General features: G+C 39.7%; 1 protein-coding gene across 3 annotated transcripts in view; it reads left to right on the top strand.

Annotated features, from left to right (window-relative positions):
* The window catches only part of arhgef3 (Rho guanine nucleotide exchange factor (GEF) 3), a 352,923-nt gene that overhangs the window by 102,194 nt on the left and 232,420 nt on the right, over positions 1-18,309 (top strand). For all 3 annotated transcript variants that reach the window (XM_072582330.1, XM_072582329.1, XM_072582331.1), the window contains one exon: positions 14,407-14,473. In XM_072582330.1, the coding sequence (XP_072438431.1) occupies positions 14,407-14,473 (67 nt within the window). The remainder of the gene's footprint in view (positions 1-14,406; positions 14,474-18,309) is intronic.

Below are 18,309 nucleotides of genomic sequence, written 5' to 3'. Positions count from 1 at the left end.
TCTTCAATTGCTTTCTTAGTGCCCAGTCTCTGTGTGTCTATCTGGATGCCTTGTTTTGTTTTCTTGCACCTTACCCCCTCATCCAGCGATATCAGGCTGACATGACTACTGTCTTGCCATGCTGTTTAGTACAGACATAAAGCAAAGAAGTTTGTCCCAGTGATTAGCAGGGCTCAGTCAAGTCCATGGGATATAGTTTGCTCAGCAGTTCCTGGTAGAGTGTGTCAATGTCAGTCTCCTATACCAGTCCAGGCTCTGTTCAGCATGGTCAGAGTCAGGATTCCTTCATAATGGGAATAAGAGATTTATTATGGGAGACAAAAGTGGGTGGCATAGCTATTACCAGAAATGTAGGTAGGAAACTGTCATGAGTGAATGAGTTAGCAATGCAGAGGGCAAGCAGGGCTAGTAGATTAGGGTGAGTGAGGGCAATTAAGTAAGATGTTGGAGGCATAACATGCAGAGTGTAGCATGTGTATAGAATGAACTACCAGAGGATGTGGTGGAGGTTGGTACAATTACAACATTTAAAAGGTATTTGGATGAGTATATGAATAGGAAGGGGTTAGAGGGATATGGGCTGAGTACTCACAAATGGGACTAGATTAATTTAGGATATCTGGTTGCCATGGATGAGTTGAACTGTGACTGGTCTGTTTCCATGATGTACAGCTCTGTGATTCTATGATAGTGCATGAGCCTTGCTAGAAGGTCGATACACTAGCAGAGATAGAGTAAATGTCAAGTATCAGAGAGGCAATGATGGCACTTACACTGCAGAGCGGAGGAAGACACCAACTGTTTTCCTATGTTGCTGGGCATTCCTCCCACATTGATTTAACCTGGATGGCACACTTGGACCAATCAGATATAGTCTAGTTTGGATTTGAGAGATGATCTAGGGGTGGGGTAGATAATTACTGAGGCAAATTTGGTAAGACACAGGAAAGAGCTCATTAAACCTCACAGTGACAAACTCAATTAAAAAATCTCAACATTACTTAGCCATAGCCACAAAAATGTAAGATCCTTCATGCATGTCCAGTCTCCATGCACCACTGCATGATGCCCTTGAAGTGGCGGAGCTGATAAAGGACCTGTCACATATCTCCTTCTGGAATGTGCCTTCACAAAGACAGTCTGGAGAGCGATACATTAATTTTTGTTGCGGTTCGGCCTGAGCAGCTCTGTGACGCAAGACTCTGCTGGCTATTCCCTGGGACATACACAGAGCCAAAAATTGACTGCACCTGGAGGAAAGCCAAACTCTGGTCTGCCCGAAACTTGTTGGTCTTCCAGTGTAAAGACTTGCTTCGAGTGAGTGTTGTTGACTACATGCTGGGGGATACACTAAAGCTTGGGACAGCTGCCACCATGGCGCAATGGGGAAAGACCACCATCTAAGGTCTTTTTTTGCCAAAGTATGATGAGGTTCCCTTCAGTTATCAGGCCCTTATGTCATCTCAAAATGAATGGAAATAGTTTCTTGCTTAAGTAGAAAATGTCTTTGTTTTGCAACTGCAGCAAAACTCTGAAGAATGTCAAATTCCAGCATGTTCTTTGTTTGTTCTTTGCAAAGACTGTACAGAACTGGTCAGGACCTTTTGATTGTACTTAGAAGGATTTTTAGGAAATATGTACATTTTTGAACTAAAACAAAAACTCAGCTGTCTTCTCTCCAGCTCCCGATCCAGCATCAATTTGAAATCCAGTCATCAACCTGAAAATCAATCTATTTGATTTTCAGTCTTCAATTTGAGAAATGAAAGTAGTGCAGGGCATCTACTTCTACCCTTATGTTGTTTTTCCACATTCAGCTTTTCACATTTTTATGCAAGAAAGTTACTAAAACTGGTAACGTCACAGTGACAGTGCATCTGGGACCTGAGTGAACAGGGCAAGCATCGGTGTATCTCAGAAGCTAATTGGATTGATGGACTAGTTGTATGGCTAATGGTATGGGGAATTGTAGGGTCAAGTTTTTCAGCACCATCTTCCATTCTCTCTGTACTTGCAACCTCTGGGGTAGGCCTGAAATGTTAACTGTTACACTCTTCTGTGTTGCTGCCTAACCTGCTGAGTGCTTCCCAAAATTTAACGCTAATCTGAGACTTGATATTCCAGCAACACTAATCTCCTTATTTGCAGTAGGGATCCGCATACACTGCAGATTATATGGTACAACAACCCTGACATTTGTATGACAGCATTTTATTGAAGTTTCATGTCTGTCGTACCTCAGACATTATACTTCAAAGCATTTTGACAAAAGAGAATGTTGGCATTCATTGCATTTCTTTTCTAGCTTTCATCCAGAAACCTACACCTGTCAAATGACAGATTTTCCTCACTCAAAATGATGGACCTCACCTCTACTTCAAAGTATTTATACAACAGTTGGACAATGTGTTTTTAAAACGTTAAAAGATCTCACAAGCAACATAAAATGGTGTGCCTTGAAAAAGAAAGCTCAGTTTGTTATCAAACTGCACAATTGCTGATGTATTCTCAACAATGTCAAAGAAGGTTTGTGTGGGCTTGATTATATTGGGGGAATATATTATCACAATCGCCTTTTCGTGGCTGAAATTTGAATACAAATCTACTCTCTACTGACAGCGAAGACCCCACTTGGAAAGATGTAATGTAACCAAAACCCCACTCCTAAAGGGAGCTTAACCATAAATTAACCCTTAACTTGGTTGCACCTTGTATTAAAATCGGAACACAAGGTTAGCTGGTATTATAAATCCAGTTCCAGAGGTGATTTTATTTTGTGCCTAAGACACAATGAGGGAACAATGGAGATTTACTTTGTCAAATCTGACATAATGTGGCGATAAGGGATTCATCCCCTCCTTTTGCTTCAAATAAGTGTACTTTGAAATAAATATTGGAACTAATGGAATTTGCGGTGCACTAATAAAGGGGCAACAATTTGGTTCTTTAGCTATCATTACATCTTAATGCTTCAGCCAAGAACCTCTTTATGGAGTGGCCAGTGGTGCTTTCATTGTGATGAGCAGCAGTAATTTCATCATTTGAGTATCATCTATGATTTCCCTATCTATGCAAGAAATTGAGCATAATTATCCAAGGGACAGCAGTTTCATGCAAAATGCCATTTTTCTTTTCTTACATAAGAATGGAGCTCCACACTGATTAAACGAGATTCTTCTCAGGGCTTCCTCTGAAATGCAAATGTGCATCCATTCTGACAATTCTTTCATAGAGTGGAATTGTCAGGAAAAGCCAAATGCATCCTCTCCTCACAGCATTCATCTTCCATAATCTGAAGCTTAAAGGTCCTGACAGGCACTTTGACAGTTGCTGTCAAACCATTAGGTAACTATGATGTCAGGCTCCAGGCAGGATAGGGTGCCAAAAATGGGTGAGGAAGGGGATAAAATGCTGGGTAATTAGGGCATGAGCTGGATAGGGAGCAGGGCACCAAGGTGTGGAATGTCAAATTGGTAGGGAATAGGATGCTAGGTAAATTGGGTGACAGCTGGGTAAGGTGCCTGCTGGCTAGGATGAAGGGTGTCAGGTGAGTAGAGTGCCAGCTGGGTGGAAGGAAGGGTGCTGGGGGGTCAAATTACAGATGGGTAAGGGGTAGGCAAAGAGGTAAGACAGCCAGATATGGTACTAGTTGAGTAGGATGGCAAATGGGGAGGGGGTAGGGGTGCAAGCTGACAAAGGGACCAGGTAGGTGATGCAGTGTTTAGGGTGTAAGTCATGATGGCAGAAATTGGGTCTTGTGGAATGGCAGGGAGGGTGGAAGTCTAGTCAGGGAAGGTTGGAGCATGTCCAACGGCAAAGGAAGGAGGGTCAGCTGTTCACTGGAAGTGTATTCAGTAGCAAGAGAAGGGATTTTGGGTGTAGAATGGTGTTGTATTCAGCGACAGGAGAAGGCGAATTGAATGCAGAGCAGGAAAACAGGGAGCGTGTCTTGTTACTGGTAAAAGGGGTCTCATATCCCAGAATGGAAGATTATTCTACCACAAGAAAGCTAGAATTAGGGCTTAATTCTAGGTCATCCATTAAAAACTGAGATGGGGAAAAAGATTCTCACAGAGTGTCATGAGTCTTTGAAAGTGTCTTTCTTGAAAGGCAGTATTCACAGAATCTTTGAGTATTCTTATGCAAAGGATACATTTTTATTGAGCAAGCAGGTGAACATTATCGAGAGTAGGAGAAAATGTGGATTTGAGATTACAATCAGATTAGCCATGATCTTTTTAAATGGTGGAGCAAGCTTGCAGGGCCAAATGGTCAACTCCTGCTCCTTGTTTATCTGGATATCAAAGTGCAATACTCTTGACCACTGCTCTCCTGGTAGTGCTCAAAGGACAGTGAATAGAACCGATTAGATGAGAGAGGCTCTTCTTCATTCTAAGGGAATTATACTCAAGAAATTAATATTGATTAATAAATTAATACATTAATAAATAAAGGAATGTATTAATATTTATTTTAGAGTAAGCAACTAGTTTTTGCTGTTGCCATTTCTGCTAATTATCAATGATTAGAAATCTGAAAAGAGCAACATTCTTAATAGACGGCAGCAGGTTAACCTGACAGAAAGGGGAGTTTTGTGTCTATTAATGATAGAGAGAATTCATGATTGTACCTTATGTAACGGAGCAAGTCTATGAAACAAAGGATCAGCTTACTTCAATTGGTGATGGCTTAGAATGTAGTAATATGGGCAGGTACAAAAGGTCCATTAACCTGAATACACATAGTTTCCAAGATGTTCTTTTATGTAAAAGCTGCAAGTTATGACAACATATTTTACATTTTACCAGAATAGTCCTCCACAGTCAGGAATTCCGTAAGTTGGATTGAATGGGACAGATCTGTACCTGGAGTAAATTGTTTGTTTTCAAAATGATGCTGAGAGCTATAGCCTAGCAAACTGCATTGTGGGCAGAATTTAGGCTTAACTTCAGTGGAGGATTGGAGGAGTTCCGCATTTGAGGTGCCACTTTTTTGAATGAGGTAGTACACTAAGTCACTGGAGGTTTCCACATTAATTCTCTCAATTGCTGAGAGGAGATGTGTCCTGGCCACTTTTTTTTCAGTGACTAACACTTAAAAGGATGATCTGATTATTTATTTCATTGCAACTTGTGAGACTCACCACAGACTTTATGACTGATGTTGTGGGTTTCTCTTGGTTATAGACATGCCAGTTTTCCTATCTCAGACAGAATATCCAATGCTAATGCTACACTACAGCAAAGCTTTAAATTTATATCTGCTGTGTCTTGCCAGACTTATTTTGTTTCATGGTGAATATTATTTGGTAAAAATGAAACAGTGAAGAAATCAGAAATCATATTTTTAAAGTTTACAATTACTCATAATTCATCCTGGCAGCCCCTTGAGGCTAACTTCCTAATTACATTGTCCTTTGTGTCGGTGCACCTCCACACATCAGTACACCTCGATTTATGGTCCATTAGTTCCAAGATTCCTCTTGAGTGGTGAGAAAGGTTTGAGGCAGGAGAATGTGTTCACTGTAAGGCTAAAGAAAATAGTAAATAGATACAAGTTATTTCATGATATGACTGAGAGAATAACTGTTGAGCCAGTCACCACTAAGGGTTTTAGCCCTTAACATAAGTTTAATGAGACTCATTTAAGTGGAGGGTGGATGGGGGCGGGGTGAGGATGGGGGTTGGGAGTCATTTTCTCTAAAGAACGGAAACACTCTACAGAAAGTAGGTCACTCAACTTTTGTAAAGAATAATTTTGTTTAGAGTGAAGGTGATAAATGTTATATAGTTAGAAATCAGTTTTATAATTTGATTTGTTTGAATTTTCATCCCGTAATGCTTGGACTTTTCTGATATAAATTGATCATCCTCAAATTCCTCATGTTATTTCATAAATGATGATATCATTCACCTCAGATCATATTATTATTCAGAAAACATTCATTTTTGCACTGAATTTCACCCTTTCACACCATTGCCTAAAAGAAACCGTGTTCCAGCTATGCAATTGACTTTGTATATGTAGAATCCTACATGTTGGTAATGAAAATAAATGTATACCCACTTAGTAGGAAGAATGGAAAAAATTTACTTTGCAATGGCAGGTTCAGATATGACTCATTTCAACTTCAATTTAACAGTTCTGTCAACAGGCTGCAGTGTAGGGTAATCTAGCAACAAGATCAATTCCACAGTTGACTTCTGCAGAGGCGTTTTGGATTCAAGACATTAACTATTTCTCTCTCCACAGATGCTGCTGCATATATGACAGCACCTCAGACATCTTCTTGATGCTCTTTGAGCAATCATAGACTTTTTGATTATGGGTTAAAAGAGACATTTTCTTAAGATACCATTCATTAACAGTCACAGTATGGAAAAGTTCATCACGTCCCAAGCAGAATGTTCCAGAAACGAATTAATTTTGATGAACAAATGTTTTTATGAGCTTTTAATTGCATTTGACAAAACTATAAACATTCATTGTTATCCTTACTTTAGTAAGTACCTTTTTTATATACACTGTCAATGCTCATCAGAGTTTCCTAAATTACAAACTTTAAACATTCAATTTGATTGCCACATATTATCCATGATAACCTGGAAGTTGCTTGATTGCTGTAGGACGAGTGAAAAACGATAAAGGATTTTTTTCTAAAATTAGCCATTTTTTTCTCTTTTGTTATTGTTCCTCCACCACCCCCCACACCCCATTCTCCATTGTAGTTAGCATTATATATTGAGGAGGGTGATCTGCAAGCTTGCTCCAACTAATTAATGGAATAAGGATCAATGCTTTGATGTACAGTAATGATGCTTGTGTTGTGTAATTAATTTTAGAAGTCTTGATTCTCCACTACATAGTTCAGCCAGTGTTGCTATGTTATCAGTACAGCATGTAATGATGCAGAGAGTGTGGTGGGCAGAGGCATTGGGGATGTAATCAACATGCAGTGTGGGGGTTGAAGGCCGTTAAAAGCACAATGAGAGTGCAAGGAACACTTTATTCAATTCAAATTCCCCATTTAGTGTGGGCGCTTCTAGAACATGATATGCCTTACAAGCAGCACACTGATGATACATTATTAGTCACACACCTTAAAATCACCTACTGCTATCTTAAGAATGGGAGTGATGACCATACATGGTCTGTCAAATTCCTTTGCTTGCCAGAAGTCATCATTATTCAATTTATCTTTTAACAAGATTGTTCTAGTTCTGAAAGGAGCAGCTGCTCACATGAAGCAGTAAGCAAAGCATCTGAATCGCATGCACTTCTTTCTATACATGCCCACTTGTAATGGGACTTGGCAACAAAACAGATTTGTCAATGGCTGCGCTAATATATGGCACAAAATAAGATTACTTGCCACGTTGTAAATTACATCTTTAAAGTTCCCGAGAATTCCTAAAATCGACTTGAAGGAAAAAAGTGAATTACTTGGACACTTGAGTGATTATCATACATTTACAATGTGCCATTTCTGAATGATAAGTGCCTCTTGGACATGGACAGCTTTGTAACATGGTTTAATTTCAGGTCATCTCTGTCAATGCCAACAAGTTCACCGTTTATTTAAATCTATTAATTTTTTATCATGGTCCAGGCAAATTAGGAATTTTATAATCTCCTGTCATATTGCTTTGAGAAAGGAAAAACCATCAAATATTTTTAAAAAGTAGTAAAGATGGGATCCTTACATTTTCGAATGTTTTTAATTCTCTTCGCTCAACTTTTGATTCCCGGCATAACTTTTTACCCTTTTGATCCATCTCAGAAATTTATATCTTCATTTGTCTCTTTGTGTCGTGACAATTTGCTTGCAAGATATCCAGAAACTAAGGATTGAATGCAGTTCCTCAATCACTGCTATCCTCAGTTACCCACTATGGAGTCAGATATGAAGATTTCTTAAAAACCAAAAGAACTGTGAATGCTGTAAATCAGAAACAAAAGCAGAAAATGCTGGTAAAGCTCAACAGGTCTGGTAGCATCCATAGAGAGAGAGAGATCAGAGTTAACATTTTGGGTCCAGTGAAATAGAGTTAAATTGGATTTTGATCTTAAGAAGTTCCTGGAAAAACTCAGCAGGTCTGACAGCATTTATGGAGAGAGATCATAATTAACATTTTGGGTCCAGTGAAATTGAGTTAACTTGGATTTCTCTCTATGGATGCTGCCAGACCTGCTGAGTTTTTCCAGCAACTTCGGTTTTTGTTGTTGATGACGACGACTTAAGATTTTTGAGAGTATTTAAATAATACATTTTTCATAATGGGTATTCTTGTACACTGCAGTAATGTTGGTGTCAGCAAATGAACGAAGGGCTTTTCTTCTTATGAAAAGCAAAAAAGACAATTTGGAAATTTGTCTGCAAACATGCATGATGCTGTGGAGGTGTTTATGTAACTGGTAAGTTGTCTCTGAGATACCTCATGGCAAGCTGATCATAGAATTTTGGTTCTTCATGGAAAACATGGCACAGAGTGGACAAAAGAGACTTCAGAAATCTGCTCCATATGCTATACAGAGTCTGCAACTACATATTGACAGGCAACTGTTTACATTCAGAATTCCTATTCTGAATGTCTTTGTATGTAACTTTTAATAAGTGTTGATATTGATTGGGACCACAATCTGTGGTAGTTTCCACTCTCCTATGTGGCTCTGACATGTGGACTTTCTGCAGTAGACACCACGAGGTGCTGAAACAGTATCACCAAAGCTGCTGATGCAAGATCCTGTGAGTCCGCTGGGAAGAAAGATGCACCAACACCAACATTCTCGACCAGGCCAACATCCCCAGCACCAAGGGACTGACCACCCTTGATCGGCTACGATGGGCTGGGCATGTTGTCTCCACAACTAACACAAGACTTCCCAAGCAGGTGCTGTACTCCCAGCTTCAAAATGCCAGGTGAGCCCTGGGTTGACAGAGGAAGCGTTTCAGTGATACCCTCAAGGCCTCATTGGCAAAGTGCAACTTTCCTACAGACATCTTGGAATCACTGGCTGAAAACTGTCCAACTGGAGGCAGGGCATCCAGGAAGGTGTCGAGCACCTTGAGACTTGCCATCTGGACAAAAGCAGAAGTCAGTGCACTGCAACATCAACACCCCACTCAATCCTTCTTGCGACCATCTTCTGCCCCAAGTGTAGAAGCCAAATTGGATTGTACAGTCGCCTGTGGACTCACCCAGAGAGTAGAAGATAGTCATCCTGCAAGGGCCTGCCAATGATTATATAATGATAACTAGAATTTCAACGGCATGTACATGTAGACAGAAGATTTCTAATATATATGGACTTTTACAAGTTCTGAGTTTAGCAATGAAGATAGGAATCATAAAAGGATGAAAAGATGAGGATGATTTTTCTGCTTTGGTGTTTACAGCATTTCTGGACTTGTTTTCTGACAGTCCTCTTTTCCAAATGTTACCTTCTACCAAATGACGTCTCTGGGTCAGTGAAAATCAACGTTCGTCCTACTTCAGATTTTGTTCAAGGCACTTGCAGTTTTAAAAAAAAATTATAAAAAGACCAATATCAAGCATGAAAATTAACAAATATTCAGGCCCATTGTACTGTCAATCTGTTTTTGGCCAGTAGTAGTCTCTACTTTTAGATTAGATTAGATTAGATTAGATTATTTACAGTGTGGAAACAGGCCCTTCGGCCCAACAAGTCCACACCGCCCCGCCGAAGTGCAACCCACCCATGCCCCTACATCTACCCCTTACCTAATACTACGGGCAATTTAGCATGGCCAATTCACCTGACCTGCACATCTTTGGACTGTGGGAGGAAACCGGAGCACCCGGAGGAAACCCACGCAGACACAGGTAGAACGTGCAAACTCCACACTGTTAGTCGCCTGAGGCGGGAATTGAACCCTGGTGCTGTGAGGCCATTGTGCCACCGTGCCGCCCACTACTTGGTATATTTAAACACTGAACATGATTCGAAGTTAGTGTGTTTTATATGTTAGCGGAAGTCTGACTTTCATATTCCTGAATAATGCCAATTTAAGCAAATTGTTTTTCAAACTTTGATAAATGATCTCAAACTATTAGTTCCTTGAAATCTATATATGTGAAAATAGCCATTAATCTGTCTCTTTCAGTTAACTCATTATTTCGGACATTTTGACTTATTCCCAATGTGATCCTTTAAAATAAGCTTCACTTCAGCCTGCCTGCATGTCCCTGTTTCTGTGAAGTTAAATATCAGGAAAAAAGAACAAAATTCTTTGCATAAAGCTGCTGATCATGATCTCAGGACACCCCAAAGCTTCACAATTAAATAAACTGTGTTTGAAATGTGAAAATAGGGAAATATAGAACCCAGTTTGCACACAGCAACATCTGACAAATTACATTGCTCAGTGTTAAATGTTGGTTTATGTTTCCTTTTCCCTCACTTCAATGGCATGGCTCTGAATTATGATATAGTGGGCCCTAACTTATTGTGAAAAAGCAGTGACCAAAGGTTTGACATTACAGTAAATAACTTACTGTCCAAATAATTTGGAACAATTAAAATCCTGATTATATTAAAAATCCTTCCTGTTCAGTCACTTCTCACATTTTAAGTGGACAAAAGGTGATGTCTGCATAAATTAGCAAATGTTTTGAAAGAATCCTAGCAAACAACATCACCAAGCAGCAAAGTTTTAACCAAATGACAAATTAAAGGTTGTCAGGAACTTAATTAATTAATTTATCTGCTCACATTTAAAATACAGTGGAGATTTGTAATCCTTCAAACCCATTTACATGATCTGTTTAGGTTTTTGGGCAATTCATGGGGAAAAGTCCATGAGACTGTTAGCCAAATTCACATTTGATGGAGCTAAGACGAGACAAACACTTGGGGCAAAATCTTCTCATTCAAAATCCTAAATGATATGACCCATGGCAAGACGTTTAGAGAAATCTGGTAAAATGTTGAGCAAGGACCATTTCAACATTGAGAACAAAATGTCCCATTTTCCAACCAATTGTCGAACAGCAAACCTAGGTTGTTGCTAGCAAGCAGCAACCGATCCATTAGGCATTCATTCTCAATCATTAGCAATATTTAATCTTGCCTCATTAATATACAGTTACACATTCTACTGCCTGCCGAATAGAAACTAGATGCTGAGAATTCCTGATGTGAACGCCAGAACAGTGAGCTGGCAAATCCGGGTCCGGACCTCCAGCTTGGACACGTGGCATGAGTATCTCAGAGCACATTTCATGAACAGCAGCTTCATGCACACCATGTCCATGGAGCTTCATTCAAATATGCAGACGTGCTGCTGTACTGCACTGTGCTACTGTCAACCTCTGACCTGCACCATGTGCCAGCAGCCTATGCAGTCAGCATATTGCAAGTACTTCAACCAAAGTCTAATGGATAGTTAAGTCAAAAGAAATACCCTCCAGTCAGGGTGACATGGCACATTAAGTTGAAGACAGTTTCCAATATTAGTCCAAGGGCTTGAACACAGTCAGTCAACAGCTCACAGTCACTGCCAGGACCCTCCCTTTGGGGATGTGGAGCCAGTTTTCCTGCATCCCATTGTCCAACTTGCCCCTTTCTGCACTAATGTAGGCTGTTTTCTCTTGGAATATGACATGGAGAGGGATGGAGGGCAACGAAAGTGGATGGCATAGATGATGGTGCTAGTGTAGGTGGATGAAAAGTGGTGAGGCGTGTAGAATGAGTGAGTAAGCAGCACAGGGGCCACGCAGGTTTAGCAGTATGGGGCTTGGAATGGGTAAGGGTGAATGAGGAAAGGTGATGTGAGAGTGGCAGATGTGTTGTGAGGTGAGGTGTTGTGGCCTCCTCGGCCAATTCTGGGGGAAAGAGGATGGCCTTCCTCTTCACCATCACACCTTCCAGTGGATTAAGAAGGTAGACAGGATGCTATTCAACAAGGCTGCTTTGTCTTAGATGCTATCATGCTTTATCAGTATTGGAGTCACAATAGTAAGTGGGCAGTATCTAATCACACCTTCTACTTGAGATTTGTTGATAGTAGAAAGGCCTTTAGGAGACAGGAGTCAGTTGTTTGACCACAGAATTCCCAACTTCTGACCTGGTTTTTTAGCTACACTATTTATATGGCTGGTCCATTGACTTTAGGGGCAACGATGAGAAAATCTCTAAATGAATTGGCATAGAACTTCAAGGGAAGGTGGTTGAATTTCCACTTAGAGTCACAAAGTTGTGCAGCATGGAAACAGATCTTTTGGTTCAACTCATCCATGCCGACTAACTGTCCTAAATTAATTTAGTCCCCATAGCCAGCATTTGGCCCATATCCCTCTAAACCCTCTCTATTCATATACCCATCCGGATGCCTTTTAAATATTGTTATTGGACCAACCTCCACCATTTCCTCTGGCAGTTCGTTCCAGACATGCATCACCTTGTGCATGAAAAAGTTGTCCCTTAGGACCCTTTTAATTTTTTTCTCCTCTCTCCTTAAACCTATGCCCTCTATTTTTGGATTTCCCCACTCCGAGGAAAAGACCTTGGAGATTCACCCTATCCATGCCCCTCAAGATTTTATAAACCTCTGTAAGGTTACATTTCAGCCTCTGATGCTCCAGGAAAATGGCTTCAGCCTTTTCAGTCTCTCCTTAGAGCACAAGCCCTCCAACCCTGGCAACATCCTTGGTAAATCTTTTCTGAATTCTTCCAAATTTCACAAAATCTTTCCTAAAGCAGGGAGACCAGAATTGCATGCAGTATACGAAAAGTGACCAAACCAATGTTCTGTACAAACCATACCACAACATGACCTCCCGACTCCTATATTCAATTCACTGACCAATAAAGGCAAGCTTACCAACTTATCTTCACTATCTTATCTACCTGTCACTCCACGTTCAAGAAACAATGAACTTGCACTCCAAAGTCTCTTTGTTCAGCAACAGTCTGCAGGACCTTACCACCCATTAAGTATATATGTGTCCTGTCCTGATTTGCCTTTCCAAAATGCAGCAACTTACTTTTACCTAAATTAAACTCCATCTGCCACTTTTCCACCCCATGGCCCATCTGATCAAGATCCCACTGTACTTTGAGGTAACCTTTTTCACTGTCCAATACACCTCCAATTTTGGTGTCTGTCTGCAAACTTACTAACTATACCTCCTATGTTCACATCCAAATCATTTTTTTAAATGACAGAAAGCAGTGGACCCAGCACAATCCTTGTGGCCCACCACTGGCCATAGGTCTCCAGTCTGAAAAACAACCCTCCACCACCAACCTCTTTCTTTTACCTTAGAGCCTGTTCTGTATTCAAATAGATAGTTCTTTCTGTATTCCATGAGCTCTAATCTTGCTAACCGGTCTACCATGAGGAACCTTGTTGAACACCATACCGAAGTCTATATAGATCATGTCTACTGCTCTGCCCTCATCAATCCTTTTCCATATTTCTTCAAAGAACTCAATCAAGTTAGTGAGACATGATTTCCCATGCACAAAGCCATGTTGACTATCCCCAGTCAATCCTTGTCTTTTCAAATATATGTAAATCCTATCTGTCAGGATTCCCACCAATGTCAGGCTCACTGGTCTATAATTCCCTGGCTTTTCATTATCACCTTTCTTAAATAGTGGCACCACGTTAGCCAACCTCCAACATGTCACCTATGACTATTGATGAAACAAGTAAGTCAGCATGGGGGCCCAGCAATCACTTCCCTAGCTTTCAATAGAGTTTTAGTGTGCACCTGATCAGGTCCTGAGGATTTATCCATCTTTATGCATGTTGAGACATCCAGCACTTCTTCCTCTGTAATATGGACATTTTTCAAGGTGTTGTTATTTATTTCCCCATATTCTATATTGTCCGTATCCTACTCCATGGTAAATACCTGAGGCAAAATACTCGTTTAGTATCTTACTCCATCTCCTCCAGTTTCATACAGACGCAGCCTTGCTGATCTTTAAGGGGCCCTTCTCTCTCTGTTGTCCCTTTGAATTCCCCTTAACCCTATTTGTCAAAGCAACTTGTTGAGGAATGTTGTTGTATGGCATTTGAGCCCCAGTGTTACTTACCACATGTCAATCCAAGCCTGCAGGTTGTCCAGGTCTTGCTGCATCTGAATATGGACCAATGGCAGATGGAACTGAAAATGATCACATATAGCACCAAATATAAGAAGAAATAATGGTGAACATAAGTTATTTTTATTTGGTCATTGAGTGTCCCACTCCTAACTGATCTGGAAGTGTAGAAGCAAAAACAGAAAATGCTGGAAAAACTCATGTTGGGTCTACAGACCCTTCAGAATTCATGCTGATTGATGGATTATTTGTAAACTTTAAATCTATTATCTGGTGATTGGAAACAATTCTGACATTAACTGCTCTGTTTTTATCACTTTTGTTTCCCAGGCCTACCTTACAGCAAGGTAGCACCTCCTCCCTACTTTCTGCAGTCAGTGGCTGGAATTTCAAGGGGGTAAGTTATCATGAACATGGCTACACTTGGTTATGAGATGGATTCCATATAAACACTCATTACTACCACCCCTTTCAAATGCTCCAGTGAATTAGTTGGAAATATATTGCTGTTATTCAAGCAGAACATTGTTCATGAAGCAAAATCTCAAAATGAAGTACATGACTAGTTAATTGGGTCTTGGGGTGTTGATTGAAGGGGGGGTTAAGTTGCTTACCTTTCAAATGGTGTTTCAAATCCTTCTCTTCCTCCTGAATCAGTGTAACAGTAAGGTAGTCAACTTAATATTACATGTATGATTTCAGATAAACCTGTATTCCTTTAATATTGCATTAATGGACCCAACTTTTACACTCTCTGCAGAATGCTTTGACATAAGCCATCAAGCTAAAAAGTCAACAATTAAGTTTACGGCCATGCTCATTTTTCTCTCTTTAATTTTGGATCATGACAGGTCAGCAATTTACTCAGCAATGATACAATTGTGCTAAGAACAATAATCTTATTTTCCAAACGTCCAAGCTACATCAAAATTGGCAAAATGCAGCTGGATTGTCTGGGCATTGTGGATCAGATAGCCAAGGATCAAGGATCCATGGGCAGAACTTTTGGTACAACTACTTTCAACTATGAATTCAAGTTCTGAAATGAGGCTTGAACCCGTAATCTTCTGACTTAGATTTAGGCACTACTTAAAGAGTGAAGCTGACACGTAAAATCAGACATGTTTTACAAAATCCAAGTGCAGTTGCCAACATACTTCTGTATTAACTCTCTCCATTCACATCCAAATTACCTCTCTCTGATATTAATTGGTATAGTTAGGCTTTGGGTAATGGTGGGGAAAATAAACAGGTTTTTTCACCTCATGTAACCCATGTGAGAGATTGGGCACGTGAATACCTAATGAGATGTTAACCACAATAAATGAACAAGCTGACATCTTTTAGAAACATTTGCATAGATTCAGGTTAAGTAGGACATGACTAAATATATCTATGATTCATATCAAGGTTGGATGGTGTATTAACCAAATATTTAGGTTCAAACGGGTGGAAAGTTACCAATGTCTTATGAGAGTGACTGCTTTCAGCAGGAAAGGAAAGAGAAGTGGGAATCATGTCCACTCTAACTAGATATTCCAACTAGATATTAAATAACACAAATAGTTGACGTGCATATGATCATGTTAAATACAACTCAGAGCAATGTTTTATTCTGCAACAAATAAACTAAAACTGGACTTAACAGGTGATATCTATACATTATAGATAAATGTATTATGAAAGCTTAATCTTGCATTATTCCCCAGCTTTTCATGGTAATGCCAAATAAGTATGATGAGTGAGAACTTTATAGTCTTAACTGTTGATCAGAGACAGTGGTGTTCTCTTCCTCTACTCTGCTTCATTCATATTTGATGTGAGCGTTATTCAATTGGCTTGCTTATGGTTTCACTTGAATCTAGTCTACAACAATAGACCTTCAACACTTAGTAGGCCTTTGAAACTGAAAATCGGCTGAAATATTGTGAAACGTTTGTACTTTCAGTGCAACACTGCCACAGTTTGCAAAAAGAAGAATATTGTGAGAGCTGCGTTCTGATCTGTCGATGCCCTTGTTTGCTGATACCCTAATGTAACTGTTTCCACATGTTTTAAAAAAAAACTCAGCAAATGATTCTTCACATTGGAGTTAGTTCTAGAAGTAGGGTCAGTTTGTCAGTATAAAATTGTTGCTGAGTTTGAATCTAGTCCAGGGCTGCATGACATCCATGTGAGGGTGATCATTGCAACACCAAGGAAATGTAGATGCTTTAGGCACCACATGAAAGGATCTTTGTCTCTTCCTGTCACCGCAGTGGTGCCCATGAACTACAGCCAGTGAGGTTCTGAGAGGTTCTTTGAGGTTCTGAGACAGCAGCTGTTTTTGTGCATGTTTAAATGGAGCTTGTGCCACATGTTGTGCTAATAACACATGATGGGAGGGGAGTTATATTTTCTTCCTACCCTTTGGAAAAGGCACTAGTTAATTTGAATCCAAGTTTATAGACAATCTACGAAAAGAAAAGCAACACTTTTAAAAAAACTCTCAAATTGTGAGTGTGAATGATGTATTTGAAGATGCGTTGATATATGTGCTACAAGTGCAATATTGAGAGAGATCTTTGCTTACACTGTAATTAGGTATAAAATGAAGAAACCAAGACTACTGACTGGTCTGATAAGGCAGTATATTTGTTTGCTAGAAAGCATCTGGCATTAGATTGAATCATTTCTGCTTTTTACCTGAAGTGAAGTCTTTTGTATAAGAGCAAAATACTTCAAATCTTCACTTTGAGGATCAAACTTCACCAAGTGCCTCTGTTCAGTGTAGCTTTTCATGTCAACGACTATTTTCTTTTTATCATACTCCAATTAAAATTGGCAGAATCTCACAAGGAATGCTCCACCTGTGGAGTCGATGTGTTGCTGTAAAGTTGCATGAGGAAACATTAGACTTGACGGTCTGGAAATAAAGATGAAATGACAAAAGTGTACCAGAATGTAAATCCAAGTAGCAACCTCCTCATCGGGGAATTGAACCCCAGTCTCATGCGCGACAGGCGGGGATACTAACCACTATACTAACAAGGAAATGACCTGATGAAAGGCTTTTGCCTGAAATGTCGATTTTACTGTTCCTTGGATGCTGCCTGAACTGCTGCGCTTTTCCTGCAACACATTTTCAGCTCTGATCTCCAGCATCTGCAGTCCTCACTTTCTCCTTCCAGCATCTGCAGTCATTGTTTTTACCTGGAAATAAAGATGAAAATGTTCACTACTTCTACTGAGAAAATGTTATAGGTAAAGGAAATAATGGTGACCACTTTCATTTGGTATGTGTGGTTGGCATACAGACTTTATCATTTGACTCATTTGTAGTTCAGTGTTTTCCTCATATCTTGGTTTTCTCGCTCTCCATTTTACTCATTACATAGATTCTGCTAGTTTCTCCACAAAGTGCAAAGTTTGGTACTTATTGCTTTTGCCTTGCTAATTTGCTAACCCATGTGATTTCATTTGCAGACTGGTTTGTAGAAAGGCCCTTACCTGAAATATTAACTTACTTATTCCATTCAGAAATTCTGACTAATCAACTGAATATTCCATTTTTTAAAAATTTGAGCAAATCTTTCCTATAAATAAACAAAATCCTTCTTTAAAAATCACACAACACCAGATTATAGTCCAACAGGTTTAATTGGAAGCACTAGCTTTCAGAACACTGCTCCTTCATCAGGTGGTTGTGGAGTACCACCTGACAAAGGAGTGGCGCTCCGAAAGCTACTGCTTCCAATTAAACCTGTTGGAGTATAACCTGGTGATGTGTGATTTTTAACTTTGTACACCCCAGTCCAACACCGGCATCTTCAAAAAATCCTTCTTATCCACTTTGTGAACTCCAAGTCAACCTTCACCTATTCTCTCTCTTTATCTGCATCTTTTAATGAACTCTCTTAAAAGATGCAAGGCTCTTTTACAGAACATAATCTACCATAAACCAGTGTCTTATTTCATTATTGCAAATAATTCTTGTCTTAAGAAATACAGTGAAATATCAGTAATACATAAGAGGTCAAATTTTTCATCTAGTTGACAACCTCTCTCTGTACAGCTGTATCCGGCCCTGGCATTATAATGTGCTGTGAGAAAGCCAAGGTGGTTTGTCAGATTTGGTGGACCAAGTGGTTGGTTTTTATGCTTTGCTGATCATGACCAAAAGGTTTGATCATTTAAGGGAGAATTGCCTATTTTGATCGACAAATCTAAAACAGGATTGTTCGAAAGGAGTGA

The sequence above is a fragment of the Chiloscyllium punctatum genome, chromosome 12 (assembly GCF_047496795.1).
Source record: "Chiloscyllium punctatum isolate Juve2018m chromosome 12, sChiPun1.3, whole genome shotgun sequence".
Taxonomy (NCBI): Eukaryota; Metazoa; Chordata; class Chondrichthyes; order Orectolobiformes; family Hemiscylliidae; genus Chiloscyllium; species Chiloscyllium punctatum.
Note: the sequence above shows the minus strand (reverse complement) of the source record. Positions and strands in the feature narration are given on the sequence as shown.